General features: G+C 40.4%; 1 protein-coding gene across 2 annotated transcripts in view; it reads right to left on the bottom strand.

Moving 5' to 3' along the window:
• The window catches only part of KAT2B (lysine acetyltransferase 2B), a 93,138-nt gene that overhangs the window by 9,458 nt on the left and 64,949 nt on the right, over window positions 1-18,731 (bottom strand). For both annotated transcript variants that reach the window (XM_024565806.3, XM_053929699.2), the window contains exons 8-13: window positions 17,643-17,768; window positions 15,222-15,358; window positions 12,639-12,847; window positions 11,274-11,400; window positions 5,253-5,363; window positions 2,633-2,776 (exon numbers count right to left, since the gene is read on the bottom strand). In XM_024565806.3, the coding sequence (XP_024421574.2) occupies window positions 2,633-2,776; window positions 5,253-5,363; window positions 11,274-11,400; window positions 12,639-12,847; window positions 15,222-15,358; window positions 17,643-17,768 (854 nt within the window). The remainder of the gene's footprint in view (window positions 1-2,632; window positions 2,777-5,252; window positions 5,364-11,273; window positions 11,401-12,638; window positions 12,848-15,221; window positions 15,359-17,642; window positions 17,769-18,731) is intronic.

Below are 18,731 nucleotides of genomic sequence, written 5' to 3'. Positions count from 1 at the left end.
AGGGGAGGCTTCCTAATCTTGCTGTGCCTCCAAGAATCACTTTGGAGAACGAACACACTTTACTTCTGTTCTAGCCTCTTTACCTCCCTAGAAAACGTCTTCACTTTCTGCCATGTCCTCATCTTTCTCTCCTCAAATCCATCTCTCCTTCCTTTGCTGTCGGTTTTAGTCTTCCCAAACAGAAAACTGGGGGAGACTTCCCCATCATTAATATGTCACCAAGTCTTAACATCTCTTCTTACAAAAAATCTCATTCCTTCACCGCACCTTGCCTTTGGCTCCTCCAAAGCCAACCAATCCCTTTTAGTCTCACACATGGATTAAGATTGAAGAAGTTTCCCTCAATCCCAGCCTGCTCTCTCTCTCTCTCTCTCTCTCTCTCTCTCTCACATACACACGCACACGCACACACACACGCACGCACGCACACAGCCAACTGCGCCTGCTCATAACCTAGCCGCACTTTCTCAAACAGTGGCTTTCATTACCCACTCATCTCTGGCCCTAGTCATTCACGTGCCCATGAATCCACTTAGACCCTGAGCCTTTACTCATGCTGGTTCCCTACCAGGCTGCCAAGTTTAAGACACATCTCCCCCACAGCCATCTCAGATGACACTAGGCCACTAGGGATCCCACCACTCCCCTGGAGTCAACACTCACAGAGGAGTACTCAGCTCTCCACTCCACGCCACCTGTCCAACCGCACTAGGTTTCTCTATCTCCACTACCCACAACCACAACTGACCCTGCTCTCTAGGCTTCCAGGGGCTAGGAGAGTCCATAGATTTACAGTTTGTTCGCTACCACCATTAGTCCCCGCCTTCCTCGGGGGGATTTCAAAGTTGGAATAAAAGATACTTGAAAAAATCATTTGAATTCAGTAAGAGAAGGTACTATGTGAATCCCAGTATTTTATTTTGGTGATTTCAGACCTCTTTTAAAAGAACTGGGTTATAACAGCTCCAAGCTTGCATCATCCATTCAATGGTGTATGTTAGAGAAGGCTGGTGATAAAGAAGGAAGGTGAGGAGAAATGGAAAAAAGATCCAAGAGAGGAAGAAGAAGACAGGGGAAGGAACATTGTCTTTTGAAACACGGACTGCTTTTGTTAGCTTTGTGCTTATGGCTTTCCCCTCCGTGGAGGAAGAGCCAACAGATCTGGACTATGGGAATCTGCAGACCCTGTCAGGGGAATCCTGCTTACACTGCGGAGATGAATTGGGCTGCTGGGAGGAGGAGTGAGGAATGAGCAGCTGACAGCGCCCTCATGGCTTTGGTTGGCCAGCAGCCTCTAATGCTGAACAATGAGCTGCTGAATTCAGACCTGCTCATTAAGCCCCAAAGAGAACAATGAAGAAAGCTAGCTCTTCAGAGAGAGACAGAGACAGGAGCCTGCTGTGCTTTTATTAACTCTCCAAGTACCCTATCTGGAATTCTCTCTGAGGCTGACATTTTCACCAAACAACAAAGGCTGTTTTTATTTTCTAACTGAAGAAAGAAAAAAAAAAAAAACCTTTTGCTCACCTCCAAAAGAAGCAAAAAAACCAAAACAAAACAAAACCCCAACAAAAAACAATCTGAGCCTCTTTAAGTAAAAGGAAAATACTTAATGAGCAGCTACTATGCACCAGACACTGTGCATAGATGTCTGTTATATTGGTGATGTCTGACAAATAACTAAGAACTGAGATTAAGGGCCATTAGTAAAAATGAGGGAAAAAAAGGTCTAAGATAGAAGAACTTGTGGAAGTTACGCCTGGAGAAAAGTATACTAGAATGAATAACAGAAGTATAAAGTGGAATTGTGTAGGAGGACACACAGTTGCAAACTCCAAGTTTTTGAGCTCCAACGTACTAGGGGAGCAACGAGGTGATCCTGGGCTTAACACGCAAAGTTTATTCATTTATTAAATGGCCTCTGCACACTCCCAAATTATGCTCTTTTTGTGTTTTTTTCCCTGTCTCAGAGAAATGTAAAAGTGCTATGCACTCAAATCTATCAAGCTTTCTCTTCATGCTTCTCTTCCAGTTCAGATGTGTAAAAGACTTTACCCCAATATTAGATAACAAATCTGTTACTTCCTAGAAGTGTAGCCTTCAGACCTTGCAACCTTGTAAAAGGAGAGATTAAAACCCACTAACTCAAATGTCTACGTAAGATGATGAATAATTGCAATTCCAATGGGTGGCTCAAACTAGTGCTGGGGAAGTCCCAAGGAGGAACTGGAACACAGCCTGAAGTGGTTCAGTTTATGTGTGGGTTAGGAGAGGGAGGTGGGCAATGGATGAAGACACCAAGCAAGAGGGTTAAGCATCAGTAATGGACTTTGGAGAACAGTTTAGAGAAGAAACTAAAGAGGTAAATTTGGGAAGGAGGCTTCAGACCAGAATGTAAAAGGCCTTGAAGGTGAAGCTGATTCATCATATTTTACAAGTTTGTGTTTTTATTACAATTTAAGAAGTGTTGACGCTCTCAGGAATGGTGACCTAGAGAGGAGACACATCAAGGATAGCTTCCAAGAAGAAATCTAGACAAACCATAGCAAACTGATTATGACACCCAGTAAACCCACACACACAGAACTAAGGCTGTCCAGATCAGAGGAACAGGAGTCAGTCCCAGGCTTACCTCCTTCTGCTTCTTGATGATGACAGAAAATTCTGTGTAGGGGATCTGCGGATTTAGCTCACATCCCATTAAAGTGGCTCCTTCATAATCCTTGATGTAGCCAACATATTTGGTTTTAGGTATTTTAATTTCTTTGGAGAAACCCTACAAAGCAAATAAATTCATTTACATGGGTATTGTGTATAAAATATATATTGAGTGCTAACTATGTGCCAGGTAGAGTGCTAGGCACCAAGATATGCTTTATGAAGTTCAAAAACATCAAAAATCAAATGTGCAAACAGGAAGCAAGGCAATGTAAAAATATTAAGCATAGTAAAACATATTATTAAAAAGTGGTTTATTAACAGAAACAGCTATTAAGTAAACATAAGGTTTAATTTTGCATTAAATTACACAAATTCTCCAAAAATGGAAAAGAGGGCCCCCAGGATTCTCAACAAACCCATAATTAACATTGAACTAAAGTCTGAAAGAAAAGCTTGTCAAAAACTACACCCAGTAAAACCCTGACGTTGAGAAAAATGAAACCCCAACTTTACAGGCAAAAAACTTCCAGACCATCCCAATGTGTGGCTGTTTCAGTGACATAAATGCGTTACCATCTATTCATTTACACACTTTAAGCAGCAATAACATCATGCCACAGGGTGTATATTCCTATATTTATAATATAAACATAGTTTTCCTTACAGTGCCTATTTCAGTTTTTGGCAGAAAGTTCCATGGGCTTCAGAACTATCACCAGCAGTCTCCTGCCTACTCTTTCAGCAAACCCTTACTTTCCAAGCAATTATTGCCACTGCCTACAAAGAGGGCTACTGGCAAGTCATTCGAGAACCAGGGCTGGGACCTCAGGCTTTGCAATGTGCCTACAACCTAGGAAAGCTGACGCTCCAGTGCTCAGCAAACAATCCCACTGAGTTCTGTCTGGGGAGTGTGAGGACAAAAGTCTCACACCCCGCCCCCCAAAGAATGAGGAAAAAAACACACAGGCGACTAATGATCTAACACTGGAAGAGGGAAAGCTTTCTAGTCCCATAAGGACCTGTATGTTTTTTAAGGAAAAGTGAATAGACTTTACGTCATAAAAATCTTTAAAATTCTGTACATTTAAAAAAAGCCATAAACAATGTTGAAACATGACAAAGCAGGGGAAATCATAAAAGGTCAATATCTGTAAATGCAAAGAGTTTTCATATGAATCAATGTAAAATTAAATATTTTAATAGAAAGAAAGGCAAATTACAATGAATTGGCAATTCAAAAAAATTTAATACGAAGGGTCAATGAACAAGGAAAAACAAGTCAAACCTCACAATGACCAAATAAATGCAAACATATACAATGCGTTACCAAGGACAGGGGTAAAAAACCTATTTTCAATTATCGACTAATTTCCTGAGCCCTCTTCTATACTGCTGACAAGAACAGAAATTGTTTCAGTATTTGTCAACGCATAACAAAACCTTAAACACGCCTGGAAGCAGCTCTGCTTCTAGACATTTATTCAAAGCAAATTACCATAGACGAGGGCAACACACACACACTGACATACACGAAATGCCTGAATGTCCCAACAGGTGGTATTCGTTTAATAAACTATTTTCAATTTATACAACAAGATCTCAGAGAACTATCAAAAGTCATATAAAAATAATCAGAATACACTGAGTAAAAAGGCAAATAATTCAATGACAGTATTAGCCAATTTTTATATTGATATACACACATCCATTCACAAACACACAGAAAAAATATTAGAAGGGTATATATCAAAACATTAACAATTAATATTAAATTTCTCTGGGTGGTAGAATTATGAGCAATTTTTCTTCTTCCAAAATTTCTACGATAACTATACATTACTTGTGCAGTCAGATTAAGCAAAAAATGCATAGGAACTACAAAGCACTGTAAAAATAAATATGCAAAGAATAGTCCTTAAAAAGCCAAGTGGAAAACTTCTGATGAGAAAGGACCGAGAAGGCAGCCCATCCCCCAGCCTGCTGCCCGTGGGCCGCGGATCATGCAGGATGGCTGTAAATGCGGCCCAACACAAAATCGTCAATTTACCTAAAGCATTATGAGATTTTTTGTGTGTGTCACAATGTATTTAATGTATGGCCCAAGACAAGACTTCTTCTTCTAGTGTGGCCCAGAGACACCAAAAGGTTGGACACCTCTACCCGTGTAAACCAAGAGTTGTCTGGAGCTTATTTCTAAATGTGAGAATTTCTTCTCTGCGGTGAAGAGAGCCTTTGCACAGACTGGATCTATTTCCCTCATACATGGAGAACATGACTCACCCCGAAAAGTTTCTCATTAGACTGGAGATACCGTAATTTAGAATGGCAGGACGCAATATCACCCTTCACTGGTACATGACATTCGTTCACTCAGCAAATACTTACCTAGTACGACTATGGTGCTGGTCATACCCTCTAATCCGGTCTGGAGCTTACTTCTGGCTTGAGGCTTACAAAATAAATGGTATGTCCTTCTTCTAAGTAGAAAACGCTGGAGGGTGCAGGGGGTGGGCAACTCAGGTGAAGGAAGGCTACCTGAGTGCCTGTTTAAGAAAAGTATGACAGATCGTGCTGCGCAGTGAAAAACGTACCTGTTTCTTGAAATATCCAATTGCATATTCATCTGCATATGTGAGGAAGTTCAGGATGTCATGCTTTATATGAAATTCTTTCAAATGATTCATCAGGTGCGTTCCATAGCCCTAGGTGGAAATTAGTGTACAGACCAATATATTAGGTTCTGAAGGAAAAAAAAAATAAGTCCTACAAATTCATCAGGAAATATTGGCAAGTTCAGGAATTTTTACTTTGGTACTGATTTTACCAATATAGTACTAGTACCCCGTCTTGTATTTCTGAACTTTGAAATGAACTAAAAACCAAAACATTCAAAATCCTTGAATTGATATATAATCATTTAGAAATACAAGTTTCTGGTTCTTTGAGAAATAACTACGCGAAGGCTACAAACTGCCAGTTCAAATCCAAAGGTTACTTCCTGAGTATTAATAAAGAAGTTTTGGGAGTAAATATGGATTCTGAATTTCTACTTATCTTCACAGTATGTGAGAACCTGAGACGAAAGGAGCAATGCGAATACAAAGTGCTGATCTCTTTACTGGAATGTTAACTAACCCGAGTGTTTCCTGCATACGACAAATCAGCAATTCCTCAACTGTATCATCCCATACATGGGATTTTCAACTTGCTCTTATCCAACCTTTCCTAATGAGGTCTGAGAAGCCCAGATCTCTGAGGGAGCCAGAGGACATTAGGCAGTAACTAATGCGAGTAAACAATGTTGAATAAATTAACAATTAAAATATGAAAAACGAAATGCAATTACCAAGTTTTTCAGTGATGTATAAAGCTTAGAGAAAATCTATAAATTTGAAGTGATTGTTTTAGAACCTCAAAAAAAAGAGGTGAAAGTAAATTCAAGCATCCAGACACAAATACCTTCACATAAATATTTTAGAATTTGATGACATACTTTTCAAAAGAACTCTAAAGTGTTATAAGGTATGATCTCTTGGAACTATAGTACCTTGAGGCTAGAAGGATCTCTAGAAGTCGTTTGGTCTAATTTTCTATCGCATGTGAGGCTAGAAGTCTCCCTCTTCTGGAAATTATCCTTCTATTGATGTCACCTAAGGACACTGTAGCTTTTCCCAAACATATCACAATACTGACACACTGTGAGTCTGGGCAAAACTCGAATAAAATAATGAATGAAATAACTCTCTCCTTGAGGTGAAGATAATTAAATGGGGACGATAATGACATAAATACATAATTATGTATAGAGCTGCACTGTTCAATATGGAAGCCACTCGCCACAAGTGCCTTTCGAGCAACTGAAATGTGACTGGTCCAAATGGAGATGTATCAGAGTGTAAAATACACATCAGGAAATACATTCTTATAAATAACAATTATACTTATTATATGTTGAAATAACAATATTTGGGGCATATCAACTTAAACATAGAATACAAAAATTAAGTCACCTGTTTAATTTTACTTTCTAAAAATATGGATACTAGAAAAAAAATTTTATTTAATTTTAGACAGAGGGGAAGGGTGGGAGAAAGAGAGGGAGAGAAACATCAATGTGTGGTTGCCTCTCACATGCCCCTTACTGGGGACCCGGCCTACAACCCAGGCATGTGCCCAGACTGGGAATTGAACCAGGGACTCCTTGGTTCGCAGGCCAGCGCTCAATCTACTGAGCCACACCAGCCAGAGAATACTAGAAATTTTAAAATTACATATGTGGGTTGCATTTGAGGCTCACAATATATTTCTATTGCACAGCATTGATACAGAGTGATGTATTTGTACCTATCATAGAGGAAAAGGCTACAAAATAATTAAGGAGGAGAAGGAAGAGGATATAGAAAGTAAAAAAGATGTTTAAGGCAGGCCTTAAAAGAGTAAGTCAAATGGACAACAAGGTAAGAAGATGGACTGGAAATCTAAATGTAAGGAAAAATAAACCTATACAAGAGATAGAAAAGTGCGTTTATCACCTAGGGGTACTAAACAGCTTCTTAAAGAAAACATAAAATGCAAAAGCATAAAAGAAAGGACTAATTATTCACTAGACTACTTCAACTTTTTAAATTTCTTAAAGATATCCGAAGCAATTTAAGATGCCCTAAACAAAAAACAAATGACAAATGGGAAGGGTATAGTTGTACCATGTAAAGATGTAATATCAAGAATATATAAATCTCATCTATAGGAGCAATACCAAAAAAAAAAGAGAGACAACCTTAAAAAACTGTCAAAGGAAAGGAACAAGCACTAAATATTACTGACAAATATAAAAACATCATGTGACCTCAATAGTAATCACACCACTCTATCAGGAGAAGCAGTATTGCACTGGACAGCATGCCGTATCTTTAAGGCTGATGGTACCCAGTGTTAGTAAGGATAGGGCGACATGGTACTCTCGCACACCACTGGTGAAAACGTAAATTGGTAAATCCATGGAAAAGGGGAATCGGGAGATACATTTTTTTAATTAGAGTGGCCATGTGCACTCATGCAGCCCTTCTACTCCTCAAACTCTAGAGAACCATTTCTAAACAGAGCATTGATGAATGACAGAAAAAACCATACATGTTGTGAACAGGAAAATGACTACACAAATTATGATGCATCCGCACTGTGAAATACTGTGGACAAAGAATAAGGCAGCTCTGAATCGGTGCTGTTTAACAGACAGTTCTGCAATGATGGCCGTGTTCCTGGCCTACACGGCAGCCAGTAGTCGCATGTGGCTACGGAGTACTTGAGGGATGAAAACGTTTCATTTTAAATTGTATTTCATTTTAATTGATCTGAATATAAATTTAAATAATTACTGAGAGCACTAAGGTTGAAGGACCCCTGGAAATCATGGAAAGCTTTTTAAAGTATGTACAGTATGGATGCCACTGATGTACACAACGACGACAAAGCACACAGTTGCCTCTTGCACCCAGGACGCACACCCACTAGTGGGACGGCAGGGACTGGGAGGGACAGTAGGGTTTTTGTTTTATTGACAATGTGTTTGTGTGTATGACCCATGTAATTTTAAATTATTTTTAAAGAAACATGAAAAAAACTGGAGGAAAAAGAAGGGTTGGCTATGCGAAGGGAGCTGCCTGGGCAGAGAAAGAGTAACACCCAGTGATGAGTAGGAAACGTGTTTTCTGATGGGATTTAGTGTAACCCAGGTGTGGCTGGTGGAAGAGAGCGAGGCCTTTGCCGTATATACCTCTATCTTGTAAGCATCATAAATTTCCTCCCCTTCTCTCACGATCCAGTGATTTACTCAAGAACAACAATATGGTTCTTTTGTAAACAGCCACTCAAAACCTCCATAAGGTATTTTTCATCAGTGGCCACTAATCTGTCACCTCTTCAAAAGTTGTTTCCATATTCCAAGTCGCCTGTGAGTAGGGGTTGTGTCCTCTCACTTGAATCCTCTCTGTGTCTAGCACTGTGACCGGCAACAGTGGCGGCTTAAATATTTCTCTGGTGAAAGAGGCACTGACAACATGATTCAATGACAAGCAAATGTGTAGACTTTCCCCCTAGAACTACTCTTGTTTGCACGTCTCTATTTTTGCCACCACAAGGATCATTTCCCAAATCTGTCTGGTAACTCCAGTGTTTATTTACATATTTTTTTATGGTAAACGAGTATTAGGTAGGCAACTCTAAAGAGGCACAGTCATATAATATCAAATCCAAATAATTCTTAGTCGACAAGATATTCTCAAACCAGGTGAGGAACTTAAAGCAAATTCTTCAACATTATCTTGTGTTAAATTCACACACAAATTCCACTTAAAGCATTCACTGAAATGTGGTGGTAAGTGCAATACTCCAAAATGAGTGGATACAAATTCTAAATGTAGCCATGATTTTTAATGTATTAAATAAAAATTTAAAACTACTTATGAACACTGTTTTCACAAATAGGTGTTACCAAGGACTGGCTTCTGCCAAACTCATCCGTTCCATTCAGTTTTGAAAGAGTAATTTTTATTTTCTAAAACTACCATTGTAAGTCGCTTACAAAAAGTGATTTTTTTTCTAGTTCTTCCTTCTGGGTTTGTGATGTTTGGCCACCTTCCTTTAAGTCTTTAGAAAATTACATGGTTTGGGGAAAAAATAAATAAATAAAGTACCCTTCTGGAAAGTAATAAGACAAAGCGTCCAATTCATATTAAATACCTTTAGTTTCCCTCTGGTGTCCCTGAAAGTGTCCAAGTCAACCTTAATCAACCCTTCCAAACAAGGTGCTTGGTGTAGCTTTCTTTGAAAACAAAAATTATGCAATCTTTTTTCTGAAACTATAAACCAAGGACATATTTTCCAGCTCCTCTCCCTATGAAAAGCCAAACAAAATTTTCCTTTGAAATAAGTTCCCAAACTCTGGGCATTTGGAATTGTTTCTCCCTTTGGCTAGAGGGAAACAAAAAAAGTGAGAAACAACAACAGCACCATCTAAAGACACACTGTCAGAATTCCTTGAAAAAGAACCAGAGGTCTGTTTCAAGCAGGCTGGGGGACCTCACCTTCCCAGTCAGAAAGACAAATATAAGACTAATGAATTTTCCCCTTTGATGCTCAGTATTATGAGTCAAAAGCAAAAAGCCCCATTTGTGCTATGTGAGAATAAATAACCTCAGTGGCTATAACTAGCACCACGACCAGAGTCAAGCTGTTATGAAAGCAAAAGTACCCACAGCACTAGCTGCAGCCCTCACACACAGAACAGTTCCTTCCAGTGACTTATTTTTGTTTTCTGTAAATGGCATTGCACGAGGCAACAATGGCCTTGAACCTGCACTGTCCAATACAGGAACCACGGGCCACTGTGCACAGTGGGCACTGGAAATGTGGCTAGTCCAGGCCGAGACAGGCTGTAGGTGTAACATTCACTTCATTTCAGAGACTTAGTCCAAAACAAAGAACGTAGAATGTCTCATTAATTCTTAATTAATTAATTAATTCTTCATAACACTGAGTACCTTTGCAGTGGCAAGACTTTGAATATACTGGACAACATAAAACATATTTACAAAACAAATTTTGCTTTATTTTTAATGTGGCTACTAGAATATGTAGAATCTCGTGCGTGGCTCACATCTGCACGGCACGTGATATTTCACTGACCAACACTGCCTCAGACCCTCCCATGATTTTTCTCAGCAGCCATCTAATCCTGAGCTGCTTATCTTTCCACCACCCACCACCCACATTATTTCGCACCGATATTCTTTAGGGCTCCCCAACTACCAAATGAGTAATATTCTAAAGACACATTTCCTCCTTCCATCTTCCTAAGGGCAGCAGAAGAGAACACAACCTCCTCTAGCTCAGAGCTCTTCCTGCCAATTGAGAGTCTAGTTCATTCCAGCCAGACTGGGATACCCACCACAACACCAATAAAACAGCCATAGCTCCTGGGGAGGGAAGGACCTATGCCAAGGATAATTGGGAAAGAAAATTACAAACACACACACACACACACACACACACACACACCACCCTCTAAAAACATTACATTCCAAACCCAGCATGAGTACTTCTGAAATAGTCATAATTTGAAATTTTTCACAGCTTCCCTTCTTATAGAATTTCTCTAGTTTCTGCCCCCCCCCACCCCCCAATCAGGGACCACATCATAAGAAATCTTCCTGAAGTGTGAGCCGCCTAAATCATCTTCCTAATCCACATCACACCATACCCTTCCTGAGGGTTCACTGCCACCAGCTCTGTGTGTGTGTGTGTGTGTAAATTAACAGTGACCACTGCAATTTATCTTCAAACATCCTTCACTTGCCATAGACATTTGGGGCTGCGCAGTGTCCCTGCACCTTGTCCCAAGGTCCAACAAAGCCTCCGAAGAACCGCTCCTGTGGACATGGGGAACATCTATTCTCCTCAGATACAGCCACTCGCAGCGAGAGGACTATTCTCAGAAAGTCCTGCACTCCACTTCGAACCTGCTCTGGACGTGGCCCACAGAGACCTTCCCAAGCTCTGCAGCATTAGTGAGAAATACCACATTCTTTTTCCTTAAGACCTTGGGTTACTCTTACCTTGACTTGCTCATTTGAGGTTACAGCACAGAAAACAATCTCTGTGAATCCTTGAGATGGAAACATGCGGAAACAGATACCACCAATAACACGACCATCTTTAATTAAAGCAAGGGTTTTGTGTTTCCTGAAACAATAAGATTTTATCAAAGTTTTACCTATCTTGGTTATATAAATATACTTTTGGGGGGTGTTCCTTATTAACCAACCAGGAAAGGGGGGGGCAGTGTTTTTCTTGAGTTTCTATGGAAACCTCCTTTATCTAGCCATTGCCTCACCAGACCATTCTTTCATGTGGACGTTTTGGAGCAAGCTTGCTTACACAAGTCTTCATCAGAGATTCCACCTGACCAAAATGCCAGCCATCTAAAAATGGCCTGAGGGCTGCAAATAAAGAACAGAGTGTGTGCTCCAGAGCCCTGGAACTGGGGCACACCCAATGCCAAGGGCCCCATGCTGGGGAGTCAGGGGGAGAGCACAACGTCATGGACGGAAGTGGCATGTGTTTCTGAAGACTCCTCTTACTCAGAAATAGTACAGAAACATTATGGAGAAGAATACAAAACCCACATACACAATCTGCCAAAACCTGCCCTCCGGAATCCCGTCAGACCTCCTCTCTGTCGACATGTCACTCTGAACTGTCATACACGTGAATCACAGCCCACACAGGCCACTGGGCTCTATATGTTAAAATGCAGCCAATCAGAAAAGTTCAGGGTTTTTTTGTTTTAGGTTTTTTTAATATATGAAAGCATCTTTACATTCAAAAAGATTCATTTATATAAATATTACACATGAAAAACTTACACAATTTCACTTTGTATGACAGCTTCTTAGAATGAAAAGTTAATTTAAAATTACAGCATGTACAACACTTTATATTATTAGCTCTTGTCCGGGCAATGTTATGACTCTTCTTTAGGGGTTTTTTGGGGGGTTTTCTGGGCAATGGATTTTCAAAGTTAACATCTGGAATCCCAATAATTTTCCTAGTGCTTGCGGACCCAGGCAACCGTGATACCTAGTTAAGACACCAAGATGAAGGATGCTCTGACTACTCAAAAAGTGGGGCATCTTCTTAGTGTTTATATTCTTTCATTGCTACAGTGAATGAAGCACAGGATAGTTGCCAGCAACTTAAAACACAAAGCTTCATTATCATTAATTAAAAAATGTATGAATTGTTGAAAAATTAATCTTAATGCTTTAGACACGGCAATTCTTTTCATGTAGCTTTGTATCCAGTGTGACAAGAGGCAGCGGGATTCGGTGGGTGACCATGGCTGACTTTCACTTTCTGAGTAGTTCCTCTTTCGTTCAAAAAGGGAAAACAGAAAGAAGGAAGGGCAAAGCACCACTTACGGGTCAAAGACAAGCCGTGTGATGTACTCTTTGGGCATGCGGGGCAGCTGATGGGAGAACACGTTCTGCAGGCCGACGAGCCACATCAGGATCTTCTTGTTGGGTTTCTGGTTCAGGGAATTGCCGACCACGTGAAATTCAATCACGCCCCGGCGCTCTTCCAGCCTGGCTGCCTCATCCCTGGCCGAATGTGCTGACAAAAAATTGTTCTGGGATGCAGGAGACAGGAAAAAATTACACAGAGTTCTTCTCTTAAGACAGTGGGGATAGGACATAGCAACAGCGGCACTCTCCTGTGTTCTAATAAGCTATGGACTTTCAGGGTCCCAAACAACAACGCGCGTTATGAAAACAAAATAGAAAAAGTAGGTAAAGCATTTTGAGAGATCAGAGTGTTAGACATATACATGGATATTTGGTACATCTCAGGAGTCATCAAACCTTTCTGTGAAGGGCCAGGTTTCTGTGGCAACTAGTCAACACTGTTGTGGTGTGGGAGCAGCCACAGATAATACACAAATGAAAGGGTGTAACAGCCGTTCCAATAAAACTTTATTTAAAAGGAGGGGAGCAGACTGGATTTGGCTCGTGGGCTACAGTTTGCAAACCCCTGATTTGGAGGAATCCCCTCCGGCTGAGCTCTTTAGGACCCTCCGGATGACAGATCCCAAATTCTCATTACAGGACCAGTGGTGGTGGTCACGTTTATATGGACAGTACCTCTTTTGGGGGGACAGTTTTTCCTCCGGAGAAGTATCTGTTGACCCATTCTCAATCCTAGCAGGCAGCCCAACCTGTGTCAGCACTTTATACTCCCCATCGTATTTAACCCACCCGGTGGTAAGTGGGTTTAGCGTTCATCAAACAGATCCCCAGGGAAGAAAAGCCCTGCTTGGGAGTACTTGCTGCTTTCATTGGTCTACAGGTGACCAGGTGCCACTGCAGTCATCTCAAACTGCCAGCTCACAAAATTCCTGGCAACTTCACAACTGGCTCTGCATGCCAGTAGGAGCCAACTCCGGTACACTACTACATCCTCGCAACAAGTTCTGAAAGGTGTGACTGCACCTACATTTTATAGCTGAAAAACCTGAGCTCAGCTAATCTGTGACGTTCCTAAATCCCTGAAAGACAGGTATACAAAAGGTACTACATACAGCCTTCGTCCCCAAGTTTGGGTAACTAGAAGGAAATGGAAAGGACAATTTTATAATGAGATCTTTCTCTTACAACATTCCAGTTCTCTAAATTATCCTAATACCATAAAATAAATATCTAAGGAAATATGACAAATAAAAAATAGATACTTTAATCTAGCACAGCCATGTTTAAAAAATGTTTCAAAAGATGTTTTGCAAAATCATCTCCAAGCCCTTTCCTGATTTCCTGGAACCCGTCACAAATGCCTTAAAGTGCCCTGGCCCTGGAGGGAACAAATGAGGTGATGGCAGCACTTCTACCCAAAATGCTTTGTTTGAATCCAACCTTGAGCAAACAGACAAAATCCAAATGGAGGGATGTTACACAAAACTAGTGACCAGGACTCTTCAGCAAGGCACTATTAGAGACTGAAGAGATTAGAACTAAATGCAACAAATGTTATCAAGGACATAATTTGGATACATGAGGAATTTGGGTATAGGCATCTTTAGGAGAGGTGTCAGCAAACTTTTCTATAAAGGGTCAGATAACAAATATTTTAGACTTTGCAAGCCACACGACCCCTGTCTCAAGTATTCAAGGCTGCTCTTGTAATGCAAGGCAGACATAGACAGTATGTTTCAATAAAACTTTACTGACAATAGATAGTGGGTCAGATCTGGCCTGCAGGCTGTAGTTTGCCAACCCACATATTAGACAATACTGGACCCTAGCTAAATTTTCGGATAGTGATAACTACATTGTGTTAATGTGAAAATACAGTCTAGTCTTACAAGAGACGGGAAAAATAGTTACGGATAAAATGTTATGACGTCTGTATTTAATTCTGAAATGATTCTAAAAGGTTCAAAGGAGAGAGGGAGGGAGGGACACAGACAAATCAAATGTAGTGTAATGTTAATAACTGGTAAATTTAAAAAGTCTTTATCATGGAATTTTTGCAACATTTATGGTGGTTTAAATTTTTCAAGATAAAAAGTTGAGGGAGGTCCTGGCCAGGTGGCTCAGTTAGTTGGAGCGTCATCCCGTACACCAAAAAGTTGCAGGTTCAATCCCCAGTCGGGGAGCGTACGAGAGGCAACTGATAAATGTTTCTCTCTCACATAGCATTTCTCTGTCTCTCTCTCTCTCATCAATTACCATATCTTCAGGAGAGGATTTAAAAAGAACAAAAGTTGAGGGAGGAGAAATGGCTTCAACAGTGTGAGATTATTAGTAAGTTCCCCTGTGATACGATATTTGTCAAGGGGAATCACCTCTCCAACCAGCTTTTCCTGCCCTCTCTGCCCTGACCACCGGGTTAAATGCAAACCAGGGTAGCATGGCATGCTCTCAGTGATACCATTCCCATTTCGGACAACTAGATTGGCCAGGAGAGCAGAAGGGCTCTACCAGCTGGCTGCCCAGGTTCACCCTGCTGACCTCTGGTCCAACCATCACTGCAGGGTCCGTGATGGTAGACATGACCTCGTTGATTAATTCCATTGGAATATCCCCCATAACTCGGGGTTTCTTGGCTTCCTCCAAAACATGAGAGTCATTCATTTTCCTCTTTTCTCCTATGAGGATCAAAATAAAAGGGCAAACAATGGGTTATTTTAAACATAAAACAGATAACATATGTTGACTCATCCAACCAATTTTCTAATAATATTAATGGGTATGAAAGTCAAATCTGCATTTACCCAGGAAAGAGGTGGCAATGGACGGTGGGGAAAAGGAGGGAGGAGGTCCCAATAATTGCCAACTACAGATCTATTCTGAATATTTTCTATTTTCTGCGATAATTTTTAACTTGATATATGAGTTACTAAAGCATAATTTCTCCATTTGTAAATGCAAGGAGTTCTTCTAGCTATCACTCATTATTAATCTCTAATTTAGCCCCTTTGTGGTTAGAGAACATAGTCCATGTAATGCCAAAATGTCAAAAATTTTTTGAAACTTGCTTTAAGGCCTAAAACGTGGCCAATTATTTATAAATGTGTAGTGTCTTCTTGGAATAAATGTGTATTTTCCAATTTTCAGGAGTAATAATCTCTATACTACCATTTGAGCTTGCTGATCATGTTTTCAGAACCTCTATATGATCATTGATAGTTTCATCTGCTTGATCTGTGAATTACCCAGAGATGTTTCTTCATGTTCAACTGTTGGTTAACTTACTTTTCCTTGTGGTCCTGTTAATTCTCTCCTTTATATATATATACACACACACATATATATGTGTGTGTTTATACATGTGTAGGTATGTATTTGTGTATACATGTCTATATATATTTGAAATATACTAGAGAAATGGGTCTTTTTTTTATTCATTATCTCTCAAAATGCTTTTTTGCCTTAAAATGATGCCTCACAAAGTAAGCAGGGCCATTCTTGACATGTCACATGCTGGTAAAGGCCAGGCAAAGAAAAGGAGGACTTTCTCCCAATTTCCTCGTTAGACTGCTCAGCGGCTTTTTGGTTTTCTTCTTTTCTACCATCGTGCATGCTTTTCCTTACTTTTTTTCTGTATATCATATATTTATTTTTACTATTATTTTCTTTTAATTTTAGATATTCCAAGCTGATTGATTCTTCAGGAGTGAATCCCACTAAGCATGTTTCCACGCAGCGATCTCCCTATCTTTCGTTCAAAAGAAGGGCAATGTAGAGTACCCTGTCCAAGCGAGATGCTCCCAGAAATACTGTGTTAATTACTAAATGAACTTTGCTGAGTTCCTGTTTTTGTAACTCTCTTCCTTGTTGTATTGGAGGCGACCACCAAGCCCTCAAATTCTGTGAAGCCCCGAAAGTAACACTGTGAACTATTTATTCTGTAGCTGAGGTGTATGCCTCTTCAGCCCCCAGCTTGGTGGACTGACTGCCAATAGTGTTATGATAAGAAAGGATCTGAGGCTACACCCAAGCTCGCTGGCAGAGTTTCTGGATCGAGGGGTGCCTGCCTTGAGAGCGGGAGAGAGAACACAGCGCAGTGGCACACACACTGAAAATCTGATGCTTCCTATGAAATCCTCTTCTTCCCCTCTCAGTGTGCCACTTCTTTAAGGTCAAACTTTGCTCATATCCAAGATTTCTTTGAAGTCAAGCCTGAGGACAGAAATGCAACCTTCCAAACATTCTCTATCTGTGAAATCAAAACTCCAGGATTAAGGGATGTTTTTGCCCATGGGGCAGATTACACAAATGGCCAAAGTCTTTACCCTCCCGGTATCCACACTCTGCCATGTGACTTTCCAGTTCTACCTACAAAAGGAGTAGAGCCTATCTCTGCAGCCCCTGACTCTGAGTTTCACCATGTGATTTGCTGTGGATGATAAAATGAGGCAGGATTAATGGTATCCCAGTTAATGGTATCCTAGGCTTCAAGAAACTATTTCTGCCTCCTCTCTGGTGCTTCTGACATCATTATAAGGACATATTCTGACCCAGGAAAAGAAAAAAAAAAGCCCAGTGATCACAGGAGGATGAGAAATATGTGGAACAGAGACGCTCAAGTGTAAGTATTCTTTTCAAGCCTGGCACAGAGCCGCAGTCAACAGGTAGAACTCGGGACGCCCAGCCAAGACTTAATGAGGCAGCTGAGAATAGCCACCAACCAGGCAACACACAGAATGAGTGAGCTATGATAATAAAAGATTACGGTTTGGTTTTAAGGCTCTGCATTTTGGTTGGTTTGTTACACAGTAATAACGACCCAATACAGCTCAAAGTCATTTCTAGCCAATCCTGGACATGAACAACCTGTAGTTGGTCTAAGTCTACTCCTGGCACTTCTCAGATTACAAGAGAACCTCGAAGGCAATTCACAGCCCTCGGTTATGTCCCCTAAGTGATTACCTGGGTTTGCCTCTAGCCCAGAAGAGCCTTTGCCGGAAGGACTGGTGCTCCCTCCATTCGGCTGCTCAAGGGAAGATGAGTTTGAATTGTATGAAATCGTCCCAGCCACAGGAGGCGGATTGATGACTGTCCCAAGGGAAGGAAAATAAGGTATTAGATGACTTCTTTCTTAGGCAATGAGGAACCAAGTGCACATGAGACCATCCCATTCCTGCCCAATACCTCAAAGAAGTCGTCTTTAAAATAAAAGCAATGGGGTCAATGTGAGCATGATAATAAAGACAGTAATGGATTACAGCCCACTGAACAGAATAAAAATATCTGAGTCCATACTGATAAAATCATAAATGAAAAGAAAAATAAGTAAGTAGGGAGAAAGTAAAGCTCTTCTTACAGAAGAAGGCCATAAAAAATAAGGAAGGAATGATGGAAGTTAGGAAAACAACTGGCAGCCAGCATATAATAATCAATTCAGGAGAATCATCTGTGCGGGCTAAACCTTGTGAGTATAATGCTGATGAAGACAGATAATTTCAAAGTATCTCCCCACAAAAGTAAGTTTTTACTACAAAAGGGAAAATGGTACCATTGCAGCGGAGAAACCTCATAAAATACCACCTTACCCAAGTGATCAAACTTCATACCAACAAAACAGGACAGGCCATCATTATGTGCCCCCTGATGTGAGCAAAAAGTGCTATAAACCACACGACTGAGGTAAGAGGCAAAAAGAGAAAGTAGCTTATAGATTAAGTAATAAGGTTTGACCTTGCATCAAGATGAAAATTCCTTACTTTGATAACTATACTGTTAAGTAAGAGAATAGCCTTGTTCTTTTACCCACTGAAGTCCATAAAGGGGTGTGATGTTTGCAACTTCCAAGTAGTTTAGGAAAAAACAGAAAGACAGACAGAGATAGAACAGAAGCAGAGAGAGAGGGGAGGGGTAAGAAAGCAAGTATGGCAAAATGTTAACAATCGGTATACACAGTACACAAAAGTTCTTTGTTCTATTCTTGTAACTTTTCTGTAAGTTTGAGAGTATTTCCAAACAAAACTTTTTTAAAGCCATTGTAAGAAATAGGATGTT

This window comes from Desmodus rotundus, chromosome 8 (genome assembly GCF_022682495.2).
Source record: "Desmodus rotundus isolate HL8 chromosome 8, HLdesRot8A.1, whole genome shotgun sequence".
NCBI lineage: Eukaryota > Metazoa > Chordata > Mammalia > Chiroptera > Phyllostomidae > Desmodus > Desmodus rotundus.
The sequence above is the reverse complement of the archived record's forward strand: the minus strand, read 5'-3'. Positions and strand labels throughout refer to the sequence as shown.